Source organism: Mercenaria mercenaria, chromosome 1 (genome assembly GCF_021730395.1).
Source record: "Mercenaria mercenaria strain notata chromosome 1, MADL_Memer_1, whole genome shotgun sequence".
In the NCBI taxonomy this organism is placed as follows: Eukaryota; Metazoa; Mollusca; class Bivalvia; order Venerida; family Veneridae; genus Mercenaria; species Mercenaria mercenaria.
The window spans coordinates 2,314,894-2,330,909 of NC_069361.1; the positions used below are offsets into that span (position 1 = coordinate 2,314,894).

At 34.7% G+C, this 16,016-nt stretch overlaps 2 protein-coding genes across 9 annotated transcripts in view; one reads left to right on the forward strand and one right to left on the reverse strand.

Moving 5' to 3' along the window:
- The window catches only part of LOC123524816 (echinoderm microtubule-associated protein-like 2), an 89,008-nt gene that overhangs the window by 71,693 nt on the left and 1,299 nt on the right, over positions 1-16,016 (reverse strand). Inside the window, exon 1 of one of the 8 annotated variants that reach the window (XM_053537906.1) lies at positions 14,601-14,926. The exons of 5 other annotated variants lie outside the window; for them this stretch is intronic. In XM_053537906.1, the coding sequence (XP_053393881.1) occupies positions 14,601-14,634 (34 nt within the window). In that variant the 5' untranslated portion in view covers positions 14,635-14,926. Of the gene's footprint in view, positions 1-905; positions 1,350-14,600; positions 14,927-16,016 lie in introns of those variants that run through there. 2 more of the 8 variants (XM_053537923.1, XM_053537910.1) reach the window with 2 other exon arrangements.
- LOC123545176 (uncharacterized) lies at positions 1,817-8,521 on the forward strand. Its single transcript, XM_045331511.2, has 2 exons — positions 1,817-1,961; positions 6,031-8,521. The coding sequence occupies exon 2, from the start codon at positions 6,054-6,056 to the stop codon at positions 8,337-8,339; it is 2,286 nt and encodes a 761-aa protein (XP_045187446.2). The 5' UTR covers positions 1,817-1,961; positions 6,031-6,053; the 3' UTR covers positions 8,340-8,521.

Sequence of the window (16,016 nt, forward strand, 5' to 3'; positions counted from 1 at the left end):
ACATAATTATTATGTCATATGCTCAACATGAAACCTTGCAGCAAAATAACATTTAATGCAAATTATCTTTCTATGATTAATTCAGAAAAAATTTAAATTCTTTAAAGAAATATTTAAGGCAATATGATCAAACATGTTACTTCCTGGCAGTATTGTTCAAATATTTTATTGATTTTAAAGCACCTTTATAAGATCAGGCTGATCTTTGATCAAGGACACTTAAAATATATATACTCTTGTTATTTAAGACTTAAATAATAATGCATGAATACAAGGGTGTAGCACGTTCAGCTGAACTTGCAGAAAACAGTATGTAACACAAATTAGCTGACACTGCTCCACACCTGGATTCATAATTTCCCTTACACTAGTAAAAAAATTCTTTAATTGTATTTTTCTTTGAAGATGAAGAATAAATATTAAACATTAGCAGAATGACTAAGCACGCACCCTACCTCCCCATGGAAAAACCTCCTTTATTAGTTCAGAATGCCTCTACCAATATTGCTTCTTTCATCTATGATTAACTCCAGCTCACATATTTCAGCATTCTCATGATGTAGAATGTATTCTAGGTAATTACTGGTATATAGGTTACACTGCTATAAAACTGCTTTGTTGTGAACAGACTCAATATTCCAGGTATCATTACAACCATTATCACCTCAACATGTATATTCTTCCATACTGATAGGCAATTTCATTATTTCACTTTTAAGCCAATAATTATAATAATACATGTAGGCTAAAACATTTATAATACAGTATATAACTGGATTAATTTATGCTCTGTAAATAGTCTGCACACAGCATATATTATACCTTTTATATGTATATTAATAGTACATATTTAAGTACAGTATGTTTTTTTGTGTGTTTAATGACTTCATGATGATAGATATTACCTTGTTTTGGTTGGTCGCTCTCAGGAGCGTCCCCATTTTGCACTGGTGGAACTTCCCCTTCTGCATCCATTTCTATGTAATTAATTCCTGATTTTCACTAAAATCCAGGTGAGGTTTACTTTCCCTTTAACTATTTTTTACACTCTAATCTTCTTGAACTTTGAAACTGTGACAAACAAATATCGTTTGTCAAAACAAAATGGTCTCACTCCTAAACTTTTCGCAGTGTTCCGAATTACTTCATAGATAACACAAAAACCAAATATCCCTTAGATATCTTATCATGCAAATACAACGTTTTATGATCCACAAAGTGTGCAAATTGTAAAACCTGTACTTTCACAAATGTCAAAACTTGCCAACTTTGCATTTAATATCACATTTGGTTTTTCATGAATGTATTTTCAACTGGCAGGTAATGTAAAGGTAGTCCTTGTTGAAGGCTTTACTACAGATTTATAACAGGTAGTCTACAGCTAGGTCAGGGTTAATATTTTTACCTGTCTGGGGTAATAATACTGTAATACAATGAGATGAAATGCAATATTTATTATAACTTTATCCAACTTAGTTCTTGTACAATCATTGGTTCAAGTCCTTGATCTTTATCAATAAATTTTTGGCCATAACGGTTGCATGAAGATTAGAAAACTGCCCAAGGGACAGTTTTTAAACAACCGTTATGTATAGTTAGGTAAATATAGACTAGACCTGTCTGTACACTTTCTTTACATTTACCCTTATTTACATAGTGTAACATTATAAAATCTATAACAGTTTATAATATTATATAATTCAAAAGATCTCAAGAACACACTGTACTAGCTTAGTATCTAGATATAGTAAAGGTGGACAACCTACTATGAAACCTTTCTCAAAGTGTAAATAAGTTCTCTCCCTTCAATAGAAATATTTATTTGATTTTGATTGGTTGATCTAAATATAGCACATTTAATGGAGAAGTGTTTTTGTCATCTGCTAATTCAAGAAGAAACATTCTAGTGATATAACATGCAGATAATATAAGACTGTAGAAGAAAAATATTCTATAAAGAGGTAACTATGATTTTCTTGATAAAAACCTCAAGTTCAGTGCGACTGTACAGTTAAATAGGTTGTTTTGTAAAGAGATAGATTTACTGTGTATTAATGATTTTATACACCACTATTTTCATTGTGTATGTGTGTTATTGGATTGTATACATGCTCTATCAGGTTTCTCAGGGTGTAACAATCAATGTTGATATTGTATGCTAAACAGAGATACAGCATACACTGGCATTAGATCAATGCTCTAATTACAGGACATTTACAATGTGTTCTCTGTTCAATCTAACTAATTGACCAACAAACTAAAGTATTGTCTGATTTTACTGTCACTAGTTAGACCGGGTCAGAGAAGCAGGGTAGTCAGTCACATTCAAGCAACATTTAATGACATTTTTCACTTATCACATATTCTGTTAGAGATTTAATGATAACAGCATTAATTTTGAGTTATTCTTAAAAGCCTGCTTGCCTAAGAGTTATTTTATCACACACATATAAATTTGTCAAACATACTTAGACCTAGGAATGATAAGTATTGTACTATATATCTTTGCCAAAATGTGAACATTGACAATTATTTTATACTTAACCAAAAATTTATTGGAAATTTATGCAAGTTTGTAAAATTATTGTTACCTCCCTTTACCTATCTTGGTTGGAAAATAAATGAATTGTGAAGCCAGAAATGGTTTTAAAAATTGTCTTTTTATTCAGATTTTTTAAATATCCCATTATGTAACAATGCAAATATAAAACTGAAACTAGAAGATGCTTTTGTAGAAAAGGGCATGTCTCCCCCAATGCATAGTCATATAGGCAGGAAGTCAATAGGGGACAGGAGCAAAAGTCTAAGCAACACTAGTGGCTGGATGCAATAGGAATCATCTATTTGGCAGGTCCAATCATTCCACAAAGTTTCAACATTCTGGGCTAAGTGGTTCTCAAGTTATGAATTGGAAACTGTTTTCCATGTTCAAGCCCCTGTGACCTTGACCTTTGACCGGGTGACCCCAAAATCAGTAGGGGTCATCTATTCTGTATGTCCGATCATCCTATGAAGTTTCAAAATTCTGGGTCAAGTAGTTCTCAAGTTACTGACCAGAAATGTTTTTCCATGTTCAGGCCCCTGTGACCTTGACCTTTAATAGAGTGATCCCAAAATCAATAGGGGTCATCTACTATGCATATCCAATCATCCTATGAAGTTTCAACATTCTGAATCAAGTGGTTCTCAAGTTATTGATCGGAAATGGTTTTCCATGATCAGGCCCCTGTGACCTTGACCTTTAACAAAGTGACCCCAAAATCAATAGGGGTCATCTACTCTGCATGACCAATCATCCTATGAAGTTTCAGTATTCTGGGTCAAGTGGTTCTCAAGTTATTGATCAGAAATGGTTTTCCATGTTCAGGCCCCTGTGACCTTGACCTTTAACGGAGTGATCCCAAAATCAATAGGGGTCATCTACTCTGCATGACCAATCATCCTATGAATTTTCAACATTCTGGGTCAAGTGGTTCTCAAGTTATTGATCGAAAATGGTTTTCCATGTTCAGGCCCCTGTGACCTTGACCTTCAACGGAGTGACCCCAAAATCTATAGGGGTCATCTACTCTGCATGACCAATCATCCTATGAAGTTTCAACATTCTGGGTCAAGTAATTCTCAAGTTATTGATCGGAAATGGTTTTCCATGTTCAGGCCCCTGTGACCTTGATCTTTTACGGAGTGACCCCAAAACAATAGGGGTCGTCCCCTCCATAAGCCCTGCCATCCTATGAAGTTTGAAGGTTCTAGGTCAAATGGTTCTCCAGTTATTGATTGGAAATGAAGTGTGACGTACGGACGGACAGGGCAGAAACAATATGTCTCCCCCAGAGGGCGGGGGGAGACATAATACTCCGCTTTTTAAATGTTCTCTTAATATGAATTAAGGCACCGCTTAAAATTGGAATTAATCATTAAAATATTTCTATTACAAAGAAACTATTCATTACTCAAAAGAAAGTGAATATTCACTTGAAACATACAGTTTACATTTAGTGTCACCATACTTGTTACAGCAAATATCATACTTTGCAAAATTTATGGGTGGCCGTCACGGTGGCGTCACCGGCGCCGCATTCTCGCACTGGCTTTAGGATTTTCTTTTTTGCTAGCACTCCGCGCAGAACTCCTTACTGTTTAAAAATATTTTTCAGTTGCATATACAATGTCATATGCTAATCAAACTAGAAATGTGTCCATGGGACACAGATGCCCCCACTACATGACATTAAAATGATAATTTTTTCCCAGGTCAGGGGCCAAAAATGACAATTTTTTCCCAGGTCAGGGGCCAGAACTCCTACAATACTGAATGAATCCGGATGCGAAACCCCAGGTGCACAACTGCACATGCTGACCAACATTCCTGTAAACTTTGGTGACTCTAGGTCAAATACTTTTGGAGCTACGCACGACACAACATTAAAATGACCCATTTTTAACTAAGTCAGTGGCTATAACTCCTACACGACTGAATGAATCCGGACATGAAACCCCAGGTGCACAACTGCATATGCTGACCAACATTCCTGTAAACTTTGGTGATTCTAGGTCAAATACTTTTGGAGCTATGCGCGACACAACATTAAAATGGCCAATTTTTTACTAAGTCAGGGGCCATAACTCCTACATGACTGGATGAATCCGGACGCGAAACCCAAGGTGCACAACTGCACATGCTGACCAACATTCCTGTAAACTTTGGTGACTGTAGGTCAAATACTTTTGGAGCTATGCGCGACACAACATTAAAATGACCATTTTTTTACTAAGTCAGGGGCCATAACTCCTACAAGACTGGATGAATCTGGACGCGAAACCCTAGGTGCACAACTACACATGCTGACCAACATGCCTGTAAAGTTTTGTGACTCTAGGTCATATACTTTTGGAGCTAGGCGCGACACAACATTAAAATGACCAATTTTTACAAAGTCAGGGCCATAACTTCTACATGACTGAATGAATCCGGACGCGAAACCCCAGGTGTACAACTACACATGCTGACCAACATTCCTGTAAAGTTTTGTGACTCTACGTCAAATACTTTCAGAGCTACGCGCGACACAACATTTTCGCAAGGACGGACGGACGGAAGGACGGACGGACAAGAGCAAATCTATATGCCCCCCCTCCCCCAAAGTGGTGGGGGCATAAAAACATCATCATGACCCTGGATCGCTCACCTGAGTAATATGAGCTACATGTTTCAAATGTCAAACTGATGATAAAATATTAAGAAAGTCAGTAGGTCACATTCATGGTCAATGAAATTCAGTTTTACGACCATGCCATGGGCCATGTGGGCAACAAATAGTGTACCAGTAATCATGGGAAACATTTCTGAGTAGTAATAAAAAAAATCTGTCAATGCAAAAAAAAAAAAAAAAAAAAAAAAAAATTCACTTGACCTTAAACAGTGGCATTAACCTTTAACCAACAAGCATAGATCATGTGTTGACACATTGTCTCATCATGGGGAATGTTTGTGTACATTTTTAAGATAATCCATTAATGCATTTATTAATAATAAAAGTTATGGAGCAGACACAAATTTTTACTTGACCTTCAATAGAGACCATGACCTTTGACCTACAGGCAGTAGTCACATACATGCATTATCTACATATTGCCTTCTATACGCAAACCTATCTTGAATACTTTTCGAGTTATTGCAGGACACCGGTAGGGGACTAATAATAACAGCTTAAACAGATTTTCGGCAAGCGCTTGTATCATGCACGATGGACTGCTACTGTCGTCTAATTTATTTAAACTACAAAGTTATACTTTAAGAAATAATGGCCATCAATATGTTAACAATGTGAAGAAAAAAAAATTCTGATTTATTCAAGGGCCATAACTCAAAGTGTTTCTTGGGGCATCCATATCTCTGAGCAAGATTTTGAGGCCATATATTTTCTGTCTGTTTTATTTTTTATGAAGAAAGCTCACCATTAAATTGCTTCATGTCCATGTGAGTTATTAAATAGGAAAATATATGTGAATTTTTAAATATATTTTCAGGACAGTTTTGTGTTGTGTTGACAATGGATGATGAATCAAACAGCAATGAGCCTTGTACTTCCACAGGAGAGGAGTCTTCAAGTTTACTACAAGCAACTGAAGATTCTGAACCATCTTTGATGGAGGCAGATTCAGGGTCTTCCTCTAACGTACAAATCCATCCTAAAGATAAAGCTGTGTTAGAGTTGATTGATAAGTATCACACAAGAAGGGCCACTCAATGGGCACTGTTTTGCTGGAACACATGGAGGTCAGAGAAAATGGAGGATAATTCAAATCAATCTGCCATTCCGTTTTTCTATGAGATATGTGGGAAAAGCATTGAGGTGATGGACACCACTCTCGCAAAGTTTGTAACTGAATGTAAGAATAAGGAAGGAGAAAATTATACTCCTGAAACATTACGTGGGGTTATATTTGGACTTCAGCGATTTTTGAAAACTTATTGTATGAGCCTAAACACAAAGCCAGTAACTTTTATCAAAAATGAATTTCAATATCCTAAATATTGTCAAGCCATGAAGAAAAGAATTAAAGACTTGGCTGCCACTGGTGTTGCTAAAAAGAATGCACAAGCAGTTGGAATTACAAGCAAAGAAGAGGAATATCTTTGGGACCTTGGCATATTTGGCTGCAATACTGCTGAATCACTCAGTAACACTGTCTTCTTCTATATCGTCAAAATATTTGGCATAGTGTCCTCGACGGCACTGAGAACAATGAAACCAGACACGTTCATCTTTGGAGAAAACGAGTTTGGAAAATATCTGGAACTCGACACAGACTTTGCAAGTGAGTTGGACATATACAATCAAACTTCATGCTGTCATAATTTGTCACTTCTTGCACAAAATACCACAACTAAACTTAGGCACTACTGTAATGAAAATAACCCAAGAACATTCTACAATATATTAAAATACTATGTTGAACTCATAAAACTTGTAGATTCAGGGGAAAACTGTCTTTTCCTAAGACCAAAGAGAGATATGGTATTCTGTAATCTAGCTATTGGACGTAACCAGCTGCAGAGAAAGTTTGGTCAGATTATGAAGCAGGCAGGTCTCAAAGGGTACTTCACAACTCAGGCTCTGGTCCAGTCATCTCTAGACAACCTACAGGTGAAAGGTTACATGGTTCGAAGAAAACAAGCATTCATAATCCAACATCAGCTGGAAATCAGCAAGATTCTTGATCCACCTCCTGGCATAATAAGAACTTATGATGTGAAAACCCAGACCAAAGCAATTCTTCAGTTAGTAAATGCAAGTCAGGGTTTACCTATTCAGCCAGTATTAGATCAAAGCCAGCTACAGTATATGTATCAAGTAAATCAAATCCCACAGATTGGTAGTCTTATTAAGGTACAGCAAAGTCCCTCTAAAACAAACACAGACAAGCAGACTGACAGAATGGACTTGCAAACTGCCCTACAAGCTAGTCAAAACATACTGAAAGCTGGCCTACAACCAAGCACAAGTGCAGCCTTTGTGACTGGTGTTTCAAATCTTACAAATCAACTGACTGCAGTCAACCATATCTTACCCAAGACTGTTAAAGTAGCTAGACTAGTTCCTACAGCAACTGAAACTGCCAACAATATGACCACAGATGTCAAAATGAAAACAAATGATTCTGCAGTCCCTGTTCCAGTGTTTTTGCGAAAAGCAGGTTCTGATGGAAATGATGGTTCCTTAAATAATGCTGAATGTGATTCTGATGGAACAAATGATTATGATTATGACAACGTCATCATTAAACAAGAACCGGCAGATTACGAAGGTGAATGTTTCCAAACCCCTGATAGTCCAAGTACCTGTCAAAGTGAATCCTCTAGAAAGAGAAAACCTGATGCTGCTGGCTTAGAAGATGCAAGCCCAAGAAAAACTGTGAAAAACAAAGGTATGAACTTAAGATCTAAAGAGCATAAAACAAATGCAGACTCAAACAAAGAAGTTATAAATAACAAAACAGAAACTCAAAAGTGTAGAAGAGAAAATGAAACAGAAATCAAAGAGGAAATGGTGGATACGGTATTATGTGAAGCTGAGATAGAGTACTCATTTAGCAATGATCTGAGTAAGAAAATAACAAAACAGGAAGTTTCCCTGAAGGAGGATGGTCAAACTATGTTTAGTTTCTCTGGTACCAGTAAAATGGGGAAATCAGTGGGTGACCTTGACATTAACCTTGGTGACTACCTGCCGGAGAATTGTACAATCAAACCTGGTGATATTGATATTAAAAGAATGATTTTGTCAGATGGAGGAAAAATGATGATTAAACTGAAGTATAATATGGATAAATAAAACTAAACCAGACCTTGGAAATTCACAGTGTAACTGGCTACAACATTGCTAAAATATGCTAAGATGTACCTGATTTTCCAACAAAAACATACATAGTGTTATTTAACTCTGTTGTTTGCAGAATTTTGTACTTCAATGGTAACTCTAGTGAAACTTTATAAATACATATAAACCACAATTCCTATGCTGTTGTGGGTCTTTGTAGATGTTACATATAAAGTAGATGTCTTGACTATATTCCTTTTAAATTTATACTGCTAGATAACCAAAAATATTGCGCTTTTTTCTTATATACAAGGGTTGTTCCAGAAGTAATGTCACTTTATTCATTGTGCAATGATCTATTCATTGTTGTATTATTATAGAAATTAGATCAAGATGTATGCAAATTCAATTATTATTATATGGGTAAATATTATTTCCCAGGGTTGTTTCATTTTAAATATCTAGAACTTCAAAGATCACCCCAGATGAAATTTAGCCGCATGCAAAAAAAGTGTTTATTTCATAAGCATTAAAAGACAACCAAAAAAGATAATCACCAATTGACATCAAAACAAAACATCTACTTATATGAAATTATAATGATGTGTAATTACGTCTTTTAGCAGTCAACCTTGAAAATTTTAATTGCATCCTCGCAAATTAATGTTCGTTATGTAGCGCTAAGACTTGTTATTGCTTACCAACAAATATATCAGTTTCTGACATCAATAACTTCAGTAATGTGCAAGAATCTTCAGTGCAGTATATTCTTTGTTGGTCAATATTTCCATAAGTAAGCAGCAATTTTTCATGATATTTCCAAACAGATCAAGATACTTGGGTAGGAATTTTTGTTCATTTCTTTTCATTATACACATTTTTCATGGCTCTAGTGACATACTTTTGGTAACGTCAAACAAACCTTTTTATCATTGAAATAAATACAGACTTAAACCTTACAAAGCAAACATCTTTTGTCAAATATTCTTGTAATGTATTTTGTGTTTATTTAAATGTTTTATTAAGGTTTCACTGTTGTCCATGTTCTGTCTCAAATAAATGTTTATTATGTAAGAATAGTATCTTACTTTCCCTCTACATCTATTCCTGACTGGATATTTTAATGCTTTTAGCTTGCCATGATGAAACTTTGGGCAGCTACTGCTTACACAAAGTTATTTGAGCCATGTGCAGCCATTGTGTTAAGGATTCTCTGCCAGTTCTTGTTTGCATCATATAGAACTTGTAAACATGCCTTCCTCATGAGAATTCTAACAGCACGACCTAGGTTCCGTAACTCTGTTTGCTATAAATTTGATGAATTTATGAATGTCATTAATCCGGATAACTTTGAATAAAAAGTGGATTGGATCTACAGAAATGAAAATTATGTCCCCCATACTGGGGGAGACATATTGTTTTTGCCCTGTCTGTCCATCCATCCCACTTCATTTCCGATCAATAACTGGAGAACCATTTGACCTGGAACCTTCAAACTTCATAGAGTGGTAGGGCTTATGGAGTACACGATCCCTATTGTTTATGAGGTCACTCCATTAAAGGTCAAGGTCAGAGGGGCCTCAACATTGAAAACCATTTCCGATCAATAACATGAGAACCACTTGACCCAGAATGTTGAAACTTCGTAGGATGATTGGACATGCAGTGTAGATGAACCCAATTGATTTTGGGTTCACTCAATGAAAGGTCAAGGTCACAGGGGCCAGAACATTTGTGATCAATATCTAGAGGACCATTCAAACTTCACAGGGTGGTAGTGCTTATGGAGTAGACGACCCCATTGTTTTGAGGTCACTCCATAAAAGGTCAAGGTCACAGAGGCCTGAACAAGGAAAACCATTTCTGATCAATATTGACCTAGAAAGTTAAAACTTCATAGGATAACTGGACATGCAGAGTAAATGACCCCTAGTATTGATTTTGGGTTTACTCTATTAAAGGTTATGGCCACAGGGGCCAGAACATGGAAAACCATTTCCTATCAATAACTTGAAAACCATTTGACCAAGAACCTTCAAACTTCATAGGATGATAGGACTTATAGAGTAGATGACCCCTATTGATTTTTGGGTCACTTGTGCAAAGGTTAAGGTCACAGGGGCCTGAACATTGTAAAGTCTTTCAGATCAATAACTTGAGAACCACTAGACCCAGAATGTTGAAATTTCATAGGATGATTGGACATGCTGAGTAGACATTCCTTATAGCACATTCTCTAATCAGCCCCTGTGTCTATTTTTAGAATGACCTGATAAAACCCAGGTTTATGGTTTTAGAATTCGGACAAACATTCAGAGAGATGTGTGTTATTTATATAGACTCAATGAATGTTATGTGATGGTTGAATATTGTTTTACACATTATTTTTTTCTGTTTAAGAACTTAAATGGATTCAGACATGTCCTAGAACTCTGTAGACTGAATTACAGAAACATCTACTTTACCTGATGCTATTATAACATGCAGTAAACTGTTTTCACAACAAATTAGATTACTAGTATATCTTATTCGTGTTGAAATTTAATTAGATTGACTATACCGAGAGCTATGACATTAGTTATAACAAATAATAATTCGGGAAAACTTGATGAATAAAAAATAACATTAAAAATTGGTTTTAACTAAGATTATCATAAAATCAAATGACATATTGTTCTGTATTATCATTGGTGAATGTAAACAACAGATGACACCGATAGGAAAATAAACCATCTGTTATTGAAAGCCTTAGACTGAAATCTATATCAATAAAAAAAAATACATTTTAATATGAAAGTTACATAATGTTATCTGTCAGTATAAAACAATTTTCCCTTTTTTTGAGAATCAGAGTGGGGAGATCATGAACAACTGTCTTAACTTTGTAAGAATTTTTTTTTGTGTTTAAACTAAAACATATTCAGTATTTTAGCCAACTCAGTGTGACCAATCCAGATGTTGCGAGTTTGATCTCGGGGACACTTTGACTAGAGAGAGTAAATCAGAAATAATTTGTTCTGGATCCAAATTTTGTGGGGAAGTTGTGTGACAGTTTACATTACTTCAGAGACGCATAATACATAGCCTAAATAGGACTAAAACGATAATAATGCTGCAACAAACAATAAAGAAAAAAACCAAGTAGAATCTGTCAGAACAAATGTTACAAATTTATTATGCAACAAAAATTAAAAACAATATATTTTTCTGCATTTTTTTACTATCATTCAAGATTATATAAATAATCTTTATGTGTAAAAGTTACTAAATTCAAATTTAATTTTCCGTCTAAAATAAAAGCAGAGATTGTTACAAAATACAATTAACAAATATCATCTAATAACATCGTGGAAAATATCAGTTTAAAAGTTTGTCCAGCACCTTTACTAGGTACATTAATTAAGTAGCTTAAAATGGGCTATAAAATTACATCCCATTATTTTTTTAATTTAAACTATCGTATATATATAAATCATGCAGATGTTCTTATTTCGCCAATTGTTAAGACATTTTTTAAGCATTTTTTTTTACTAAAAATAAGTCTCATAAATATGTATACATGATCAATTATTACATGTATATTCCATTCATGATTATATTAAAAGATGTGGATAAAATGCACCAAATATTCAACCATCTCAGTTAATATGCATTTTAGTGCCTTAAATATAAACAAATTTTGCAACACTGGCCAGGTACATCATTTACTGTGAGATAAGAATGTGCAAATGCAATCCTTACACTAATTAACTCTATGTGCTATAGAATTCTACTGTCCGAAAATCTCTCTGCCACGAGTGTTTGTTACTAATAATAGGGATGACCGCATTGAGTGTGACGTAGTTATACCTGTAATCTGAAAATGTGCTATTGCAGCCAACCATCTGTGTTTCTGTGTCCTATTGACTTCTTGTCTATTACTACTATGCTTAGGGGGAGACATGTGTTTTCTACAAAAGTATCTTCTAATTGTTTTATAAATTACTGGCAACCTATGAGCAAATCTATCAAAACAGCAATGTTACTATCTTTCAGTCATTGTTGACCAGAGAATTATTTAGATGAAATTAAAATTAACCAACAGCACTATGTATATTATCTGGCCAATTAAATAGCCAGACAGAAAATAATTTCAAATTATAGAGTTGGTTTCGGATGGAATATTGAAACAAATTTATTTAATAGTATAGATTAAAACGTTTGACACACAAATTCCAAATAATTTCTTAAATCAGTGTATAATATGTGGATCTCTTTAATCATGGTTGATATTGTATTGTAATAATTATAATAAGTAATGGTGGATGTTTGTGCCAAGTTATATGAATATTCATCCATTCATACAAAAGTTATAGACCGAACATGAAAAATCATGTAATTTTTTTTAATTTCAAAGTGTGACCTAGACCTTTAAAGCAGGGGTTAATATATTTCTTGAATATGACTCTTCATCTGGTAATGGCTAATGTTTGTGTATCCATGCATATATAAAATAGTCAAAGAAAAGACAAGAAAAATGACTCTTTTGACTTACAAGTGTGACCTTGAACTTTGAACTAAGGTTCTTTGTGTTGTGCATGTCATGTCATCTTATTATGGGGAACATTTGTGCCATGTAGTATTGAAATCTCTTGATGGATGGCAGAATTCTGGACCAAACACAAAACAGACCCTGTTAATACAATGCTAACTTCTGACCTCCAAGTGTAACCTTGAACTTTAAGCTAAGGGTCTGAAAGTTGTGCACGAAACATTGTCATATTATGGGAAATATTTGAGCCAAGTAATATTAAAATCCCTTGATAGATGGCAGAATTCTGGACCAAACACAAAACAGACCCAGTTAATACAATGTTAACTTTTGACCTCCAAGTGTGACCTTGAACTTTAAGCTAGGGGTCTGAAAGTTGTGCACGAAACATTGTCATATTATGGGAAATATTTGAGCCAAGTAATATTAAAATCCCTTGATAGATGGTCGAGTTACAGACTCAGGCCAGAAAAAAAGCCCTGCTGGTCTTTGACCTCCAAGTGTGACCTTGACATTAGAGCAAGGGGTCCGTGTTTTGCGCATGACACACCATCTCATTATAGGGAACATTAATTTTGTGCTACGTAATATTAAAATCCCTTAATGGATTATTGAGTTATGGACAGGACTGCAATGAGAGGAAGGACGGATGAAATGAGGGACAGATGGATAGGGAAGTGCAATCCTTACTGGATTCCATAGATTATAAGTCCCTTAAATTCATTTTCAACCAATAGGGTAATAAAAATGACCATACAGCTTTGACTTTTCGAAATGTCCTTCACTTTTATATTAGGGGTCTGGATTTTGCATGTGACAGGTTGTCTTGTTATATGGTGGTTATCTCTATGTAATTTGAATATCCATCAGTGCATGATGCAAGAAAATGTTATAGGGTAAACAAGAAAAATGACCTTAAATCTTTGACCTCCATAACTGACCTTGACCTGCTAGCCTGTGGTGTGGGAAGAAGCAGGTGACATGCTGTAGTGTTATAGTGAATATTTGTACTAAGTCATTTAAAAATCCAACAATGCACAACAAAGTCATAGAGCAGACAAGATTTTTTGCACATTCATGCATTTACAAACTGTGCACACATTATATGCCACCCCATTTGTAATGAGATGAAGTCTTATGTTTCAATAAAATATAAAATGATAAAACCTACATGTATACATGCAAATGAATATACAAAATTACAACAAAACAAAAGCAAACATTCCAAGAACATTACATTAAGTGTTTCGCATGAATTAATGATACAACAAAATAAATTTCTGAAATCTAGAAATGAATAAAGGATATCAAAAAATGAAATTGTCATTACTACAGTGGAACCCCTCTAAACCAAATGGCCTCCATACCAGAGTAAAAGTTCAGACCACAATTTGTTTTTACTTTGGAGGGGTTTCTGGTATTCAGGGGTTCCTGTTTAGAGGGGTTGAAGCACACAGTGTATCCGTTCCAAAGAAACAACAAAGATCTACACAAGTACAAACCACTTAGTCTAGCTCCTAGACTGATAATGTTGAATTTAAGATTTTTTTTCATTTTATGTAATTCACAGTGACAAATGTCAGTCTCATAAAACTGACTGTTGTATTATGATATTGGACATAGGATATAGACACAATTTTAAAATTTGCAATTTAAAAAATGATATATCATAGGCGTATAGGACCTAGTCTTCTAACCAATGTCAACCACCTGAACATTATGTGCTATGAATCGATTCAACTCACCTAAAAGTTTCCTAGCTTCATATACTTCATCCATCTTTAAATTTAATATAATCCCAGCAGTAATAGTACAAACAGGTGAATACAGTGCATTTCATTGATAAAACCAGTGTAGTTTTAGTTACATTTGAATTAATCTTCATTATCTTTTAACTCTCTTCCCAGCTCAGTTCCAATTAAACTTTGAATTTCCTTATCTAACATATCTTAAATTGCAGTGTCAGTTCTGAGAGAAGCAGCACTAGAGTGCTTTTATATATCCAAAAATATTTTAGTTATATTCCACACAAATACACATAATATTCCTCTCTGTCAGAAATCTGGTACATCCAGCTACTATTTCTGAGGAAAAACAGTATATATTATTACATGTACTTTGGCCTATTAGAGTGATGTAACGATATAGTAGCAATAAACAAATAACATACTGAGCACATTTCATTCATATGGGATGTTGCAATCGGTGAAGGAGGCCAGAAAGATAAAATTATTAGCAACTAATGAGTCAATAGGAAAAGAATAGCCATGATTATGAATTTCATGATAAAGATGAATAAATTAAGGCCAAACATATAAACAACTATAGTGTGTTTCTATGTCTCCCCATTTCTACTGCTGTACTTGGAGTCTTGATGAGTAGATCTATTATCTTGAACTTAAAGAACAGAAAAGAAAGAGATTTAAATGATCTTATATCACTTAGAATGAATATCCTGCACACAGGCATGAGAGGAAGTGTTTTTGAATAGACACATTGCCACATACTGTAGAAGCTTTTATGAGAAAAAAATGCTTTATTGATCAAGGGACTAGCAGTCTGTCTGTCCACTCTCATCTGGAAATTGTTATCGACTGGTTTTCTCTGGACAGAACTAGAATACTGTCACAGGCTTTAATGCAAAAATTTCCATAGTTACAGTCTTTATGACCTACTAGATGCTATATAGACAGTAGTGTAAATTAAGTTTTCAACAAAACTCACAATTTATAGATTTTAACAGTAATACTGTAGTCTGGCTACAGACTATATAATCTTTTTTATTTTTATAAATCATTTCTGTTAAACATTGCTCGGCTCTGATTTGAGAAGAAAAGGGACATAATTATACAATATTTGAATAGCCTCAGGAGTTATCTCCTGTGAAAAAACACAGACTAAGTAATACTGATGCACCAACTTACTGAACTTGCCTTGTGGCCTTGATATTTACTATAACAAATTCGCCAAGGAATACATTTCATTAAAGATCAACTGCCAGGCCAACTGGCACTGATTGTAATGCTAGACAAATAGCAATTAATTCCATCACAAATAATAAATAATTATTTCATCCTGTCCTGCTATGAATGATGGTGTGTATTATTTAGGATGTTTGCCAGACTTGCTACTTCCTTCAAGGTGGCTGGCTATCTAAAGTA

Excerpts from the sequence above, each read along its gene's own strand:
- LOC123545176 (XM_045331511.2), top strand. The coding sequence starts at position 6,054 with ATGGATGATGAATCAAACAGCAATGAGCCTTGTACTTCCACAGGAGAG.